An 18,917-nucleotide genomic window follows, 5' to 3' on the forward strand; every position below is an offset into this window, starting at 1 on the left:
CAAGTAAATGTTATGAAAACCTTTACTCCTTTCATGAGAACCTGTTCCAAGAAGGCTAAATGAGATATAGTTTATTTACATGAATCCCATTTTGATCTTCAATAAAAATAAAGTACAGGCTGTGTTGGACAGGATGGTATTGCACACCCAGCAGGACAGGGCACAATTCCCGTTCATCCCAGAGATATGCCCAGCCTGTGGAAACAGGAGATACTGTCCTCCTAGGAAAGCAAGCAAAATTCTGTTCTACGCATGCTCCAGTTTTGCAGCCTCCAGGGTGCTTAAAAATGCAGGTTCGATTGATCCTCCTGTAGGAGGGAATCTAATTCCAGTTTATTCCCTTTAGGAAAGCTATAAAAAGCCAAAGGGAGGGGAACATGTGAAATGCTGTGTCCACACACAAGGCCAAAAAAGGCCTCCTGGTCAGCAGGGAGAGCGTTCCCCTGATCCCGGCCCAGCAGGACACTGTCATTTGCTTTGCAGACCTAATGCTTGCCTTGGGTTAAGCACAGCCTGAGTTGGAAGCAAGAGCAGAGGAGGTTTCGTGGGATGAGGGAAAGGTGGAGTTGGGACACTGAAGCAGGTCCATGATGTTTCTGGGGCTGATGAACCTAACAAAGCTTTAGGTGGGGATAGGGACAAGAAAAGGTTGCAGGCGCTGCAAATGGGAAAATATTTCTTGAGAAACTACAGGAACAAGGTTTCTTTCTTCATCTCCCGTCTTCCCAAGAAGTCTCTCCCTCACACAAAATGCCCAGCCACCCTCTTGTACCTCCCCACTTGTGTGGCATGCGTGGCCAAAGGAAGAGGACGGAGGGAGGAAAAGGATAGGGCTGAGGACCACTTCCCCTCATCAAGGGAAGGACAGAAACACAGCTAGGCTAGAGAGCCAGCAGGAGAGGCCCAGGGGGGTGCGCTGCTTCTCTCCCTGTGCTGGTGGACCTCTACAGAGGGCAAAACCAGCTGGAGGAGGGAGAGGCAGAGGAGGAGGCTTGTTGCCAGCCTGGGGTGGGCTGGCTGAGGGTTGGGGTAGCAGTGCCTCTGCAAGCAGGGAGCCACAGCCAGCCTCGCTGCTTGAGAGTCCCTCCGGGACTTCAGATCGGGGCCAGGAGAAGCCCCCAGCAGGATGAATGCAAAGGCTGGCTGAAGCCAGCTTTCCTATCATTGCTCCCCTCCACCCTTACTGCTCCAGACTTCATTTACACTTGACCAGAAGTCCCACTGTGTTTTATTTACAAATGAACAAATTCCTTGTAGTTTCTGGACAAAAGTTTCCACAACCCCTGACTTTCAAGTGGAAATGATCCTTTCAACATGGTGGATCACCAATGCATGTTGTGGGTTGTTATCGATGGGCTTTGGCAGTGGGATCATGCCTTGATACTGTAATTTCAAGACATTTTGAGGCAGCATAGAGGTGGGGACAATGCAGAAAGCAAAAGCAGATGCTGAGGCTGTGGAGAGGGCAGAACTGCCTCCCTCAGGGCCAGCTTATGCCATTTTCTGTCTGAGAGAACTAGGCCATTTGATTCACCTGCAAAATCACTTTTTTATAGATTCAAACCATGGCACGACAAAGCAGGTAGAATCAAACCTGAGTGACCCACATTTTCAGTTCTTGATTATTAAACGCTAAAAATCTGAAATCCCAACAGAATCATGTTTGTCAAGTTTTAATTTAAATGAATGTCTTCAGTTTCATAAACCAGTTTGCTTTTGGGCTGGTAGTATGTGTGTCAGGTTTCATATTTATGACTGAGTTACAGACCCTGAATTAAATAAATAGTAAGGAACCATGAACGCATTCTACTTTTGTAGCAATTTTTACTTTGTAGAAATATAAAAATAAATATATGCGTTTGATTAATAAGTTTTAGCTTGGTTGCGTAACTGTGTTGTTAACTTTTCTTTGTGTTCATTTTGTATAAATTAAATGGCAGAGAAAAAGTACGTCTCATGACAGCCATGTAAAATACTCCAACAACAGAGTTTCTCCATTTACTGGATAAGCAAACTGCTCCTTGGATTTTTGTGCTGCATAACTTATGGGGAATACCTAAAGACAGGAAATAAATAAACTTTTATACTTTGCCAGGCTGTGTGTCTATCTATAAACAGGTCAAATTGATGGGGGAAATAACAGTGGAGAATGTTCAAAAAATCAGTTTTTCACTTCTGGCTTGTGCACGTACCTGTTTTGTGCATGATCCAGTTTTTAAAACCTGAATGTTAAAGAGAATGTGAACTGTACATTGCCTCTGCTAACATCAGAATATGATAAAATAATTTCTGAGGATTTTTTTTCCAATATTAACATTTCAATGGCTATATTTTAAACAGGTAGGGTAGGATTTTCTTTTATTTGTCTACATCATTACATTTGATATTCCCAGATGATTCACTGAATACAGAAACTTTGCTATCAGATGAAGTATCTTTGACAGAACAAACAGCAACATTTAACTTTTGGAAAACTGGTAGTTTCAAAAAAATCCTTTGTAGTACTTACAGATTGCCAACCTCAATGACCTAGGGTTAAAATAATATTAAGCTGAAATAAACTAAAAATATCAACAACTTGGGTATTACTTAAACATCATGCTTCCCTTGACACAAAAGCAATTTCATCCATCTGCACCATTTCCTTTCATTTTTATTAGCTGTCCAAATCTTGGAGGCAGCTCTGCAAATCCCAGTCCTACTTTTTTTCAATTTGATAGGTCACACTGAAAACTGATAAAAGATGCTCATGTTTTTTCCTGCTACATTTGCAGTGCTGCCAACCGCAAACTTAAAGAAAACAAGAATATAATCCCCATAGTCTTGAAATGGCGTAAAAGTCATGAAGAAGAAAAAGAAAGGTGGGTTATTCACATCTGACTTGGGAGTTTTAAGCTCTGAAACTATAATTGCCTCACATTCTTCATACTTTGTCCGCAAGTAAAAAAGACAGAAGCTTTGCTTTTAATGCAAGGAGAGGTTCTTATGAAATAGAAAAGTTTTAGATTTCTCTCAGCCAGAATCTTGAGGCTTTAAGAAAAAACATAAGTAGTGAGAATTGTGATGAAATAGTGAGAGCTGGCAACACCTCAATCAAGCTTGCTCTTCATTTCCGTTGAAGTTGAAAGGAAAAATGCCAAAACCATACTTCTGGTTGAAAAAGTGATAAACTAGCAGGAAACCGTCTTGCCCAGTCAGCTTTTTCCCTGAAATGAAAGACAAGCATCTTGTAAAAGGTCTGCTCAGAGTTCCAATGAAGTCAAATTGCAAAATAGGCTCTCACTGACTCCAGTGTTAAAATAGTGTGCTCACTTAAGGGGTTGTTCAAGGAAAGAGAGAGTACTCTGCTATCAAATTGAAATTTGGATATTCTTGGACTTGATAAGCCTGTAGCTCTTTAGAAGCAGGCTAACGTAGACAAATATTTTTCTTATTGCCTCCTTACCGAGATGAACTTCTGCTGCTGGCTTTGCTGTGAAATATTCAAAAGTGACACTGAATGCTGTGTTTCTGTTTATGTTTAAGAGAAGCTGAATTTACCAAGCTAAATTAAATATTTAATAGAAGTTGAAGTCAGCAAGCTAAATTAAATTTTTGCAATTTATTCAAGAAAGCAAGTTTATTGGGTAAAGGGTACAAACCTAATAGGATGAGATAAGTTAAAACAGTGTAGGTTTAAGGGTAAATATGGCACCATGATTAATAACATATAAAGCTGTATAGTCATTATCTTTAAAACATGATGGCGATGCTAGTGCCAAGTCATATTCAGCATCACAATATGCTTTCTACAGGTGGTGTCTTAATCCAATGCAAGGTCATGTTGCCATCAAAGATGCCTGTGCAATCATCTGTGCTCCAGTTGTGTGTGCCCACCATGTCTTTCTCATTAGCACTGGCAGTTATGCAATCTCAGAGCTGTTGGATCTGCTTGCACAGCTGCTTGAAAATCAGCTCATCAAAAAAAACCCCAAGACCAAAAAGAAAATAGGTTAGCATTTAGCCGAATCAGTAAGCTGACCTGACTCTCTATTTGGCCCGAATACCAGACCCGGGTGGTACCAGAAATATGCATGTGGTGACAGTGGGAAAGTAGGACTACCCTTTCCGCAGAAGCACAGGCTTAAAAAAGCTTAAGCTAATCATTAAACTGGACCTTGGCATTACAAGTTTGTCTGGGGTAACAAGGTCTGGCTGGTTCTAACTCTGCTGCCTTTCCACCACCTTGCACTTTAGGAAACCCTTCCAACCTGTGCAAACTGGGCTTAAAAAACAGAGCAGATGAACTGACAGTTCTCTGTTGGCGGTGCTTTCTATCTGCTTCCTGCAGGTGTAAATAACTCCACCAGGTGCTAAGCAGAAAGCCCAAGGGCTGGATTCATTTTTCTTCCTTAAGATTGCTTTGCACTACTGTAGTAAAAATGAATATGATCACAGTAAAAAACTGCAGGTCATGACAGTATCTAGCTTCTTGATGCTACCAGAGTGCAGAACTTTAAATTTTCATTTATATCTACAGATATCGAAGGTGTTCATTTAGTCTTTGCTTTATTTCCACCTGCCTAAATCAAATGAATTTCATATTAAACTCCAGATTTCCATTAGGAATCAAATTAACAGGCTGGAATAGCTACCAACACAAGATTTTGCTACTTACTGTAGCAGAGAGTTGTATACGCTTCACTGAAAATCTTAAGCCATTGCTTTAAGAGTTTCTATGTCACGAAGCAAATTCCCCACTACCCTACTTGACAGTAAGCAAAAAAATCAGTGCTTGAAAAATTAAGGAAGAAAAAAATTAAGATTTTCAACAATATAACATGAAACTATTTTGTGGAACAGAAAGGGCATTGATCTATTAGTGTGGGCAAACACCTAATGAGTAGTGGTGTGTCTTTTACTTTGCCACTGTAAAGGAACCAAATGGGGGCAGCGCAGTCAAAATTAACTGTTTACTGTGTGTAAGTGACATGTCAAGTCCAGATACACAACTGGCTGTTTGATGTAAGCAATCAAGTACACAGCAGTTCAGAATTATTAGTCTTGCTCTTGTTGGGAAAACAGCTATATTTTTCTCGTCAGAAAGCAATCATACACTTGATAACTAATCGAGCAATTAAATCCTTTCGAAGACAAATCCTTTGCTAAGCTAATACTTAGACCATCTTTCCTTTCCATGTTCACTAGACATCTGCAGTTTCTGTCCTTTTTCACTGTATAGCAGGGTCCTGTCTCTCTATTTTGCCTGTTCCTCTTCATACAGTGTGCAGTCCAAAGGAACAATGTGGGTGAGGTCCAAACATCTCCATTTACTCTGTAAATACTCAGTGTGTAGTGTGCAAGGCCACGCAACAGATAAACACCATTGCTTCGACTGAGTTCTGGTGGCTCTGAAACAGAGGACACAGTCAAGGTCACTAGACGTTTCACAAGCTGTGAAAGGGATACCCCTCAATTCCTGTTGCTGCAGACATATTGCTTTAGTTTGAATAAGAGGAGAGCTGTATTTAAAATCATAAAGTAATACTAGTCTAACAGGACCTCCGGAAGTCATCTAGCCCAAAGCAGGGCCAACTTTAAGGTTACATCAGGTTGTCTGAAGTCTTGTCCAGTCTAATTTTGAGTATCTCCAAAGATGGTGGTGATACCACAGACTCTTCAGGCAACTGCTTCCAGTGCTTGACCACTCTTACTGTGAAGAATGTGTCTGTTCTTTCCCAGAGATTCAGTTCAGGAAAAAGAGGGGATTACACCGAGCATTAGAGCTGAAGAAGAGGGGTAGCATGTGTGCTAGGCAGATGCTGGAGGGGCAAGTGGCACCAGAGGCACGGAGAAGATGGCTTCCAGAGCTGTGAGGTCTTTTAGGTCACATGCTGGGTGGTAGTAGTGGGAGCACTAGCGCTGTGCAGGGCTGGAGGATGACGTCTGGATCCATGAGTAATAGAGTGATGCAGAGCTGGTAGTTTTTGCTTCTATTCTTTTGAAGGTGAAGATATTCTATTTGAGGCCACTTCATCTCGAGGTCAAGATGTTATTCAAGCACTCCTGTAGCTCACACTGTGATGACGGCTGTGGAAAGAGTTTGCATAGCCAGTTGCAACCTTTTTAAAATCCCTTGTAAGCTTGGGTTGACTGTCAGGAAAAGGCCGTTTACAGTATCTTCCCTAGCCTGCGAGAGATTACTGGGGATTAGTGATCCTGCAGAGCCACTCAAAGTGTGATGTGGTTTGCCACATTGCTCTGGGGAGCCGTATCGCTTGCTTATGGTCAGACTTCAGGCTCTCCAACACAGCACCGGTTGTTGCAGCCATTCATTCCTGACACTGTGCTGCAGCAGCAGCGTTATAGGCCTGAGGCTCTCTGCTTGTTGGCTGCTTGGTTTTTACCACCAATAATAATTCGGCCCTATTAACAACATGCTATCTGTACTACATCGTTGCCTTAGGCCACAACCAGAAGTCGGGACTGCCTTGTGCTACATTTTCTCTGTGTGCATCACAAATCCATATGCTACTTATTCAGGGGATCAGTTTTAGTCCTGCTGCTTTAACTGAGCTGTGCAGGGCAGTACTGATCTTATACTTTTAAATCTGGTGATGTGTAAAGAAGTAGAACCCCATTTTTGTCAAGTTTTTTGGATCCAGTTCCTAACTGAGAGGGCCTGTTGATTTCAGTGGAGTCATGCAAGTGATTAATCTGCTTTTTGTGTACAGTAAGTCCTGTTCTGTAGACAAATGAAAACCCATTAAAGGGCAGTGTTCACCATCTTACCAACACACTTCCAGAGGGGATGGGAGTTGCTCTGTAAGGAGGTCAAGAAACCAAGTAACACAACAAAGAAACATTATTTTTTTCCCTTAAATGTTTGCAGAAAAGAGCATAGGGGCTCTTTTAGGCATGCCAGGCTGAAAAGCTCCATTTTAAGAAGCTGTTTTTTCCTTTAGAAAAAACTGTAGAAAAATCTGCTTAAAGCCTCGTCTTTTGCAGCACAATCAGCTACTGCCTGTGGCATCACTTCCAAACCAGTTTTCTTTTCCCCATAAATAATCAAGTCCATTTTGTTTGGAGTATTTTAAATCCTGTGCTAAGGCACTTGTCTCATGCACACATTTAAACATGCACACACAGGAATACGGGGGGAAATTTTTTTCTCCAAGGCCAAGACAGGGAGATGGTGGAGGCCAAGTCTGAAGTCTCTTGCTGTCAGTGATGGAGATTCAAAGGTTACTGGATAATCTCTGAGCCTCTGTGTGAACATCTTAGATCAGCTGAGAATGTGTCAAGGTCTATAATGTTACTTTAAAACCTTTGTGGATTAGGAAAACCATTCCTACGGCTTACGTTGCCCCTTGGGCAAACATTGTCATCTGAAAATGGGATAACTTATGGGACATTACAAGTCTAGCGGCTCTAGGCTATTTCCTTCTGACAGTGCAGTTTTGTCCTCATGGCGTATTAGATGATTGCTTTGATTTCATTCCTAGCTTCACCTTCATCACCAGTCTTTGCAAAATAAGAAAATGAGACGGATCAGTTTTGTTGTACTTATCTGTTGGTGCCCCCATAATTCTAGAAGATAGAGTTAATTTTGGCAGAAGACATACTCTTTTCCAGCAGTTGCACCTCACTGATGAAACATGGATTTCCATTAAGCCTGAGCAGAAATAAATGAGAGAGAAAAAAAGATGTAATTCTGCTAAAAGTTTTGATATTTTTTTCCCAGTAGTTAGCATGGGAGAAATAGAAATGGGAATGGGCAATCCTGATACAATAATGATTGCAAACATAGCCCAGCACTGAACTTCAGGTCAAGTAGGATTACAGAAATGAAGGAAAAAGCAAGTAGGCTAAGAAACATAGAACAAAATATACCAACTAATATACCTAAGTTGGAAAAAGCCTTTGTGTATGAGCTCGTTTGTAAAACTGATGCACTACCCATCTCAGGCAAACTGCTGATTATTTTTTTCAATTCCAAATTCTCCCACTTACCCTGGGAGAAAAAGTTTGTTGGAACTTGCTGTATTTCTACCAGACTTTTAATTACCCTACTGGGACGCTATTTACAGCCAGCATTTTAGGGCGAGTCTTGGAGGTGCAGTTCCCATTAACATTAATGATGTGTGCATGCTGTGAAGATAACTATAATCCTTTTGCAGATTAAACACTTGGTGCTGTCAAACCTTTTCCTAATGCTGTAAATCTGAAAGTATTCAAAATGGGGGTAGGGCTTTTTTTTTTTTTCATATGAGTGATTGCAGTATTTTTGATTGCTTTGGATGAACAAAAAGATCTCTCCAAGACTGATGTTGTCTGCCAGAAAGCATAGTTATGAATGGGTGGCCTAGTTAGTGTAGGTATTCAGGATCTTTGAAAGTCACACCAAAAAATCTCTACAGTATATTCTTTTTGGAGCTAATGTAGCTGAAATGTATAAAAACTTACAAATTTTAATTCTTCAGTTTAATTTAAATCCACTGTCAGACTGCTGGCAGCCCATTCTGCATTGATATACATTCAGAGTTCTCTGAGTTTCACGAGTTGTGGATAAAACCAGAATGAGATCCCATGAGAAAAGTAATTGCTCTCTTTTCTGAAATATAAGCTTCTCCATGCACTAAGTGCAGTGTATCTAGTTTTGCTCTCCATGGATATGTTATATCTCTAGCTGAACACAAAACTGATGTAAAGAATTTCAACATCAAATTTGTAGACATGCTGTGCTGGTCTACAATCAAATTAATGTGCAGATAATTGCACGAGGAATTGATAAACATGTTTCAGACAGAGAGGCCTAACCGCGGGTATCCTCTGCCCTGGAGACCTCTGCTTTGTAACTAAGCCAATATGGGAATCCAGAGAGAGACAGAAATACAGTTGAAGTACTCACATCTTCAAGCTACATAGCAAAACAAGGCATTTAAGAGAAAGATATAAACAAATCAAGACACAATGTAGCCCTAAAAATAATTCTCTCTTTAATATATGCAGTTACACACATAATACATAGATTTAAACACAGAGATATTGACATAATTTCAGGCCCATGGATAAATGGGTTTCCTGGGTGGGAAAAGCCCTCTCACTTGTTGGCACTGGTTGATGAGATGGCTGTTCTGGTTCATCTGCTACAGGCAAAGCTGAGCTGGCTCCTGTTGAGTTCAGGGCTTATCTGCCTTTGCCACCCATCCACCCCGACAGAATGTAAAGCCCAGCCACATTTATTGCCTCTTTCTTCTTCCAACCATGCAGTGGTAGTAAATTGTTAATTAATTCTTAAGGGAAATCTAAAGGTTTAGCTCATTAAAATGGCCCCAAAATACCTTGTAGTTATTCAGGGAGATTATCTGGCCTACCCAAAGCCTTATGGAAACCTGCTTGGGAATGGAAAGCAAATGTTCTGGGAGAGTCTAGGAGTTAGTTGCTACCATCTTAGAACCCATCTGAAGTACCCTTGAAGGAAATGAAGTGTCACCTATTCGCATCCAAATTACAGTCTGCAGTTGTGTGATATTAGGAACAAAAATTTTAAAAATGGCACAATAGTAAACGTGTGTTGGGGAGAATTTGGCTCAAGCTGCATAAGCTGTTTGTGCTCTTTAGCACTGTTCAATACTTTATGAACCTTCTGTACACTTTGGGTAATCTCCATTTTAGGTGACAAAGATGTGCCCAGGCTGCATGTACACCAGGCCAGGCTTGGTGCTGTTACTACTGAAGTAGCAGTAAAAAGAGATGCATTCATCCTGTGTCCAGAGTCTGAACCGGAGGCAAACTCAACACCTCAGCAGAGAAGATTATTTCTCACTGCTTGTCCCCAGTTGTTGTTCTCACTCCTTCACTGCTTGCAGCTGCCGTCTGGGAAGAAGGCTCTTCCAAATCTTTCTAATATTTGAGAATGCCTTTTGAAAAAGGGGGAGGAAATGCAGGTATTACACATCAGGAAGAACACCAGGAAGAAACCCAGATTAATTCAGGGCCATTTTATGAAGTGCAGAGCACTCAGAAAATTTCCAAGTACATGAAGTAGGTGAAACACGGAAGGGCAGATCTCCATCTAAAATAGCATATTTCCACATAAGTCACGTGGAGTGATGCCAGCTGAGACTGGGGATTGACCTCTTCTTTAAAGTTTATATTATTTATCTTTAAAACAATACACAGGTTTTGTAAGTGGAACTGCAAAGCACTCAAGAATATTTACATTGCAGCAGGAGGGCCTTTTGATTCTGTGATCCTCATTCCTGCCTGCACTTCTGGTTAGTGTTTCTATAAATAAGGAAGTATCTGTTACTGGTAGCCCAAAAAAGGAAGCGCGTAATAGTCCTCCCAGTGGGGTAAGTGCTAAGAAAACACCAGCGCACTCCCAGCCCCTTCAAGTGCACTCCTCTGCGAGTCCGGGAGAGGCCACTTACCTCCGCAAGGAAAACCTTCAAAGCTGGAGATGGGGGTGTACCAGGTGATAAGTCATTCAGGGTCTCTGCAGAAAACTTCTGCCAATTCAGCTGGCTGCCTCTGCCCACATGTCACAAACCCGTCACATGCTGCAAGTGCAGTGAGTGCAAAGGGCCGGCGGGCAGCGCCTGGCCCCGCTGCAGGCAGAAGCAGCAAAGTGGAGACGGTGGAAGGAGGGAGAAGCAAGTCATGTTTGGTGGGTGATGCAGTCCTGAGGACACCTGAAGAGAATCTCCTGAGAGAAGCCTTGAAGGTCATGGTGGCAATGGAGGGATCTTCCTAGGCTAGATCCTCCACTTGGTGTAAGCCTGCAAGGTTAACTAGTTTCTTGGCCTTATATGAGAAGGCTCATTTTCTACCACATGCATGTATTGTGGTTCTGTGGTAGCTTAGTCAAGGGATATTGCTATCAAGACAGATTTGAACACAAGAAGACAGTGGTAACAACTGGACTAACTGCATACTTCTGAGCTTCCCTCCCTGCAGAGGTACCTACACATGTCCTGAGGACCTTCAGGTCCTGATGCTGGTACCTGCAGGTAGAAGGATATACTCAGATCCCGTGGTGTTGAAAGACCAGAGTGAGCCATGGTGGGCCTAAAGCAGACCCTCCAACCAAACCAAGCACTGGGGCTCATCCCCTCACCCTCTCTTCTCTTTGTCATCCAGCCCTGTCCCACTCTGGCTGAAGGTCACTAGTGGATTACAGCAGGTTTGGTAGTTATGCTGCTGGCACAATCCAGGGGTGGGAGGCTGAAAACATGGCTGAACACACATGAAAACATGCCTATTTGGATTAATGTAGGATCCGGTGACTTCTCCATTATTTCCAGTCTCTAAACCAATGCCTGATTTTTTCCTGAAAGCGATTCTCCGCTTTCAGTCGTTATCAGCTTGTGACCTGTGTGGCTCTTCTATGGGCTGCTTCTAAAATGATTAAGAAAAGTAAATTTTTGTATGCTAGATATTGTGAGTTTTCTGCAGAGGTCTGTGCATCTAATGGAATATTTTAGGGTCCCATAACCTGAAAAATGTTGAAAATGCCTGCTACTTTAAAGTAGAGCTACCTTAACTGTAAGTCATCTGCCTCTGCATGGGAATTATCTGGTGAAGTGTTAAAAGCCTGCATTGCACAGATGACAGATGACTGGAGATACTACTTCTTTCTCTCTTTCTGAAATACTTGATTTCTTTTACTGAAAATAGTATCAGGACACATTTCATATACGCAGCTAGGACTGTAGGACTGATCCTAGACTTGACGTCTTGCTTTTCTGGTTGCCATAGTGTTGGATAAACTTCCACAGGTGTGTTTAACAACATGAGTTATATTTGTCTCTTTTTTTTTTTTTTTTTTTAACAGGGAAAGTGTGCACATTGCAGTGACTTATTTTGGTAGATTTTGGGGGTCTTTTCTGGTAAACATATATGCTTCTTTTTATTTAGGCAAGATCAAAGAATGCGGTATTACCTGGCATACAGAAGGCACTTGGTTCTTTGGGAGAGCTCTTCATTTCTGGTGGATTCCTCCACGGGTTCCCATTATGGATGCTACTTCCACACAGATACGCTCTCCCCTGGTAATGGAGCCCTCATCACATTAGAGGAATTTAATGGTTGATTGGAGTAGAGGCATAGCGTGGGACTGGGCTTTGGGCAGCCATGAAGAAAAGGATCAAGACTCTGAGCTCGATTTGAAATTCTGCAGGAAACTGATATGACAGGGCTCCACGTCTTGCCTCTCAGCTGAGACTGTTACATACGGAAAAGCTTCTTCTATTTCCTTCAGACTGAATTAGGGCTCACAAAATCTTGCTGTACCTTTACCTGCATGGTGCACGCACATGTGTGTACACACAAGGGTAGAACTCAGGGTATTGTACAGTCTGCCTGCAATGCAGGGACTCTAAGATCTCTTAGAATTGATTAGATGAGTTACAAAGAGGTGCCTTATCAAAAATGACATTTGCTTAAATCCATCATCTGGCTGAAAAGCTTTGTTCGTTGTTCTGCTCTTAAATAGCAAGATATGCATGGAATTTGGATGGACAAAATAATTCAGAATATTCTAGATGCTGCAGATGCTAGCTGTGTGTGGTTCAGAATATTTCTCTGCAGCCTGAGAGCCAAAATCTGCCCTGTACACTGACACAATTACACTCGCTTACTTGAAGTGACATGGCTGTAACTAATTGGACTAAGCATGCAAACTTTCACTGCACATAGCCAAAGACAAACTCTGGCTCCAGATGTTTTTCTCTGAATACATTTTCATGGTACCTGGCCTCATTTTAGCCAGAACAATACATTTTTGTCCACAGACACTAAAAATAGTTCATGTACTAATTAAAAAAAACCCAAGCTGTGACAGAAAACAATAAAGGCAAGGAAATGGGAAAGCATTTTTACATAGCCAGCAGCTTCCCTGGCACCATTTCTAGCTATGAAGAGGGTTATTAGCAAGCCCAGAATTATATAAACAGTTTCCTCTGCCAGCCAGCGTACACCAAAATCATCATTTACTTTCAAATTATTCAAGTCAGCAAAATCCACCTTTTCATCAGACCAGTGAAAAGATTGGCAGAAGTTTTTAAAAGTGGGCTTATGATCAGAAAAATGACTCTCCTTCTCAACAGTTCAGTGCCCTAATTTCATAAACTCATTGTTATTCCTGCTTTCTTCATTGACAAAAAAAGTGTGTTTATTCCTGCTAGCAGAATGCGCTCATCAGCTGCAGGAAGGGGAGCTGCATTCTTCTCTGCAAAATGCACCATCATCAAAATCATCCACTAACTCCAAGATGCTGAATCTTTGCTACTGGATGTGATAACTGAGAAAGAAATAAACAGATCGAGTTTTGGACTATGCTGATACTGGTTATAGTTGAAAACAGCAGGGAAAATCTGATGCGGAGTTAATGAGAAATAAACAGTCTTAGCCACTTTTTGCATGAATTTAAATAACAAATTGAGGACAAGCTATTAATCTCTTCAGCTTTATATTCTGATGAAAAAGGAGCTGACTGAGCCTAAATCAGGTCTAATGTTTGCTCTAGATCTGGCAGAATAGTGAGGATGCTCTGAGGCTGTGCAAGGAGGGGCTGGTGGCTGCAATGTGCAGCTGAGAGTGAGGGAGCTGCATCTCAGGGAGCCCTTGGGCACACCAGGAGGCCCCGGTTCAGTAAATCCTCCAGGATTGCATAACTTGGAACAAGTGAACAGTCCTACAGTGGGGTTATTATGTGCCTCGGGTTATGCAAGTGCTTAAGTGTTTTGCTGGATAGGGGCCCTAATCTCTCAGTATCGTTTTCTCCTATCTTTAAAGTGGTAATAATGATTCCTCCATCAGGAAGGGAAGTAATTGATTTAGTCATGATTACAGAAAAGAGGGGGTCTGTAACTACCAAACAAAATAACCCAAAAGCAGGAGGAACGGGGAAGTATGTGGAATAATATCATGGGATGCTAATTTTTAAGAGGCAGTTCTGTTTTGGAAAGTGTTTATGTTAAACTGCAACCTTCTCTTACTCTGGCTAATCATGTGCATTTAAGAAGCAAAACTACCTGGTAAACCCTGCAGGAAGATAGCTAACAGGAGTCAAGTGGATTGTGTTCCTCACACATCAGGAATAGATGCCTTCACATCTGAGCAAAGCCTTCGAAAGCACAAGTGTCCTATCTGGCCTGAAGAACCAGGACAGGTTGTCTGAGTAACAGGCTGACTTTCCAGGACTGGGAGTTAGGAAACTCATTGCTTTATGCATCGCTGGTTATGCTGCAAATGCTCTTCTTCAAACACAGCCAGCTACTCGGCATGCTCCCTTGTGAGTGATCCCTGGGGAATATTGGTCTCAACATCACTAAGACAAATGGAAATTGGAACAACATCATGATGACACTTCTAGATTATAATGGAATTAAGATAAAATAAGAACTAATATGAGAAAATGTACTTATGACTGCAATACTATTATTCCATAACCCATAGGCTGTTTATTCAAACAGAAGATGTAGCGGTAGCCTGGTAGAGTAAGGAGAATGTTCTACCACGTGCACTAGCTGAGCCAGCCTCATCATTAATTGCTGCTGGTGGAGGCAGTCCTGCCGCCCTCTGCCCGCCCTGCCCTGGGCTACCTCCCTTTCCTCCTGCTGGCTCAGGCCCTTCGTTTTAGTTCAGCTCCCCAAACCTGTAAAAAGAGAAACTCAGGGAAAAAACCAGGAAAGGGATGTTTTCCGGTCCTGATCTGCTTAGGTTGGGCATACAGATTTGCCTGACATTTTCCTGCGTGGCAGCTCTGTGTTCATCTCAGTACTTGGACATTTCTTCAGTAACTTACAGGGAAGGTGAAGGCCTTTAAAAATCAGCTAAAAATATCCTGATAGATAGCTCTGCTATATTCCCACTAACCTCTAGAATTCAAGCAATTTCATGCATCATTACCAACCCCAACCAAAATCAACGGTTGTAACTGAGACGCAGCAAGCCAATGTGTCTCCCACGGCAGGGTTGCACCCGAAAGGACTGCCAGGGCAAGGCGGGTGGAAGGGGAAGGCTGTTTGCACAGCAAATGACCTCTCTCAAATATAGCCAGGTACTCAGCATGCTCTTTTACGAGCGATTTGATGTAGAACAGCTCAAGCTAGTCATTGAAACAGCATTGTGCTTTCTGTATAACAACACAGGCTACGAAGCTATAGAAACCTTCTTTTATGTATCATCTACTGTGTTCTTACACAGGCTGATCATTAGTGAAGACAAATTAGTCCTCATTTTTCTTACACACAAAGTGTTGCTATTGCTTTAAGCTGTCAGCTACACTAGCAAATACCATGATTTGGTTATTCACCTTAGCAGGGATTATTTGTTATCAGGAGAAAGTCTACTTTTTCAGAACAAGGGGAACAAGGGCTTCTTAGGACAAGCTCAAGTTGTAGCTGACTGTGGTGCTCCCGGGAAGCGTGATCCCGTGTAAGAGGATGAAGACAGCCTGCAGCCTTTGTAGTCACATCACTCACTGTGTTGTCTCAATATAAAATGTAAGCAGGTTGCTTTCGGAAGGGTATTTCTGTAAAATAAATAGAGCTGTGTGCAAACATGGGTCTAAAAGAAAAAGAAATGCCCTGCAGGATCTTTGAAGTCTTCTCATTTTGTTGCCATCGGATTAACCTCCTAGCAGCAAAGAAAAATGAGCTCTATTTGTGCAAGTTAGGACCTTCCAGAGAGTTTGTTCGTGAGGAGCTGTGGGCATGTGGAATGCTGCGGGCTGACAGATAATGTATTTGAAAAAGACTTTGAAGTTGAGCTGAATAGTCCTTATATCAGGTCCTCAAAGTAACTGCGGCTGTAAGTTAAACTTGGAAAATAAAAGAGACATATTTTACTATCAAACATATATTTTGTTCCCATACTGAAGCTTTTGCCAGTTGCAGGTGTTTCCAGTCTTCTGCCTAATATTATTGGTAGACACACACCGTAGGAATGGACAGAGTAAGAGTTTGGCTCTGCTTTACATGCTTTATATAGAGAGAGCATAAATAGCCATGGTAAATAATAGAGTTGGTAAGTATGGTAAATAATAGAGACTTCTTCTCTTTCTAATTTACTGTTGGAGCTCATTTAGCTCAGTTTTGTCTTTGTGATATTATAAACCAAGGAGAACTCCATGTAAGGCAACAGGGACACTTTGGTTGGAAATAAGAAAACAATGGAACGAGACTCATTGGAACCATTTACATATTGGAGAAATTAGTTGAAAAACATGTTTCACAGTCTTGGTTTCTTTTCCCCTCTTACCATAGAATACTGCAGTTATGTTCTGGTTTGGGAATTTGAGTTTTGAGTACCCGAAGCTAAAATAGGGCAGAAATGGCAGAAAAGTACAAAAATGGCTGGCGACTTGAGCTAGACCATGGTTTTCAAAATCTCAGAGCCAGCAGCAATACCTGTTTTTGAGAGGACTACAATACAGTCCTGAGACTTCTCACCTCTGGGATTAAGAAATAGTATTTCGACACCGAGGGCATGTGTGGAACAGATGACTGATGACTTCTGTTCCATGCAATGCTCCTCCTTGGCTCACGAGGAAGACAGAGCAAGGGCTCTGCCCGTTCCATAAGCTTACCTGCACATCCCTTTTATATCAACCTTGCCCAAAACTGCTTTTCCTTGTAAAGTTATCTGCATGACAAAAAGATAACCAATAGCAGGGCATGAGCAACACCTACTTTCTGTGGGCCACCTCACGTCAAACTAGAAAGAAATCTCTGCCTATTTTGCTGGAATTGCCTGTAAGGGTTTCAATGCTGCTTCATTGCCCGAGAACACATCACTGTGCTTCTTTGTCCTTCTTACTCATGAGTTACCTGCTGCTACTCCTAATAGCGAGGAACGAAACAAAAAGGAAAAAACCCAAAGTATTTGCTGGAACAAACTGGGTGAGCTTGTTCTCTCCTTTAATTAAGATACTTTTTTCTGGTTGTTATGAAGAATCTGCTTTACTGTATCTAGTAGAAATTTTAACATTTTTCATTTGTATTCTGTTTTCTTTTACTAGACCATTGCAGACATAGTTTCTTGTTTTTCTGTAAACATATCCACTAAGAGAAAGCCGCTCTTTAATCTGTTCCAAACTCGTCCAAGTTTTACTGACTTACCCCTTAAGCATAAGTCATCTGCACACGATGTATCTACTTATAAAGGTAGTTTCTACATTAATTTGCTAATATTTTGCCTTTCAGGTGAACCACGGGAATCCAATAAAGGAAAGGAAAACATAAAGAGGCATTCCTAATCTCACACCGCCTTTTACCAAGGCAGGCTGCAAGTCTTGCTCTCCTCTCACCCACTGCAGGAACTCCCCCGGCGTTCGCTATTCTCGGGTTCAAGTTTTAGGCTGGCAACATGCCAGTGAGTTCATTAATGGCACACTGGATAACAGCGCAGACACAATCCTCTGGGATTTAAACAACATTTTAAGAGCAACATTGTGATTGCTAGAAGAAATTAAACTCTGGCTGGCCCGAGCTGTCTCAGGGGGTCCAAGTACCCACATGTAGCAGATAATATAATAGACTGTTACCTCCCATCTGTAGGCAGCTTTGGGAGACCAGATGTCTCTTGCCTTAGTAGCTAACTATCTGCAAACTGAAGTGTGCAAAGCTAACATATTTTTGCAGTCACCTCACTGCTTACTTTGGGGATTTGATTTTTGGCTGAAATGATCAGGTCTCATTAATCCTGAAAACCTCCTAGGACTGGAGATAACTGAAAGCCAGAATCCAAATCTTCATGTTTTAGGAAGTTACTTGGGGATCCATCCCGCTTTCCTCGTGCACCTGCAAGTACAGCTTCCTTTGTTTGTTCTGGAAACAGAGCTTCAAAAAAAAAAAAAAAAAGAAAGAAAGAAAGAAAGAAAATGAAAACCATAACACAAGCAAATGCTCCTGGCTGTGTGGGATGTTCCCTGAAATGAGAAAGCGCCTGTACCAATAAACCACGTCCAGTGGCCCCAGGCCATCCCCACTCACTGGGCTGTGTGGAGGTGGATGGGGACGCTCTGGGACATCTGTGCAGGTCACGGCTATGTGGGTCACGGCTGTACAGGGCACGGCTGTGCAGTTCACAGCTGTGTGGGTCACTGTTGTGCAGGGCACTGCTGGGTGGGACGTTGCTGTGCAGATCAGTCCTGTGAGGGCCACCGCTGTGCAGGACATGGCTGCGTGAGGCTGCTGTGCAGGACATTGTTCTGAGGCTCACCACGGCGCGATATACCACCGTGCAGGACATCGCTGTGTGGGAGGGACATCACTGCGCGGGACATTGCTGTGGGGGTCATCACCATGTGGGACGTGAGGGACATCACTGTGGGAGACACTGCTGTGGGGGACATCGCGGGTCACCACTGTGTAGGTCCCTGCAGTGTGGGACACTACTGTGTGGGCTATGGCTGTGTGGGACGTGGTTGTGTGGGTCACTGCTGTGCAGGACTTCATTGGATGGTACATGGCTGGGTGGGACATGGCAGTGCAGGACATCCCTGTACAGGACATCACGGAGAGGGTCATGGCTGGGCAGGACATCGCTGTGTGGGACATCGCCGTGTGGGACGTTGCTATGTGGGTCACTGCTGTGCGGGACATTCTTGTACGGGACATTACTGTGTGGGACATCACTGTGTCAGACGTGACTGTGCGGGTCACTGATGTGAGGGACATCCCTGTACAGGACATCGCTGCGTGGGCCATGGCTGTACAGGACATCAGTGTGCGGGACATCGCTGTGTTGGACACGGCTGTGTGGGTCACTTCTGTGCAGGACATCCCTGTACAGCACATCACTGTGCGGGACATCACTGAGTGGGTCACTGCCATGTGGGTCCCGTGGGGAACATCCCCGTGCGGGACACCGCCTCGCAGTACACCCCCGGAGGCGCGCATCCCCCCCTCACCTCCCGCCACCCCCAC

At 42.8% G+C, this 18,917-nt stretch overlaps 1 protein-coding gene across 1 annotated transcript in view; it reads left to right on the top strand.

Annotated features, from left to right (window-relative positions):
• The first annotated feature begins 18,396 nt into the window (after nt 1–18,396).
• SBSPON (somatomedin B and thrombospondin, type 1 domain containing) overlaps nt 18,397–18,917 on the top strand; it is a 13,152-nt gene continuing 12,631 nt past the window's right edge. Inside the window, exon 1 of the mRNA XM_009335072.1 lies at nt 18,397–18,868. Coding sequence (XP_009333347.1) covers nt 18,397–18,868 — 472 coding nt within the window. The remainder of the gene's footprint in view (nt 18,869–18,917) is intronic.

The sequence above is a fragment of the Pygoscelis adeliae genome, unplaced genomic scaffold, assembly GCF_000699105.1.
Source record: "Pygoscelis adeliae isolate BGI_AS28 unplaced genomic scaffold, ASM69910v1 Scaffold101, whole genome shotgun sequence".
Lineage (NCBI taxonomy): Eukaryota > Metazoa > Chordata > Aves > Sphenisciformes > Spheniscidae > Pygoscelis > Pygoscelis adeliae.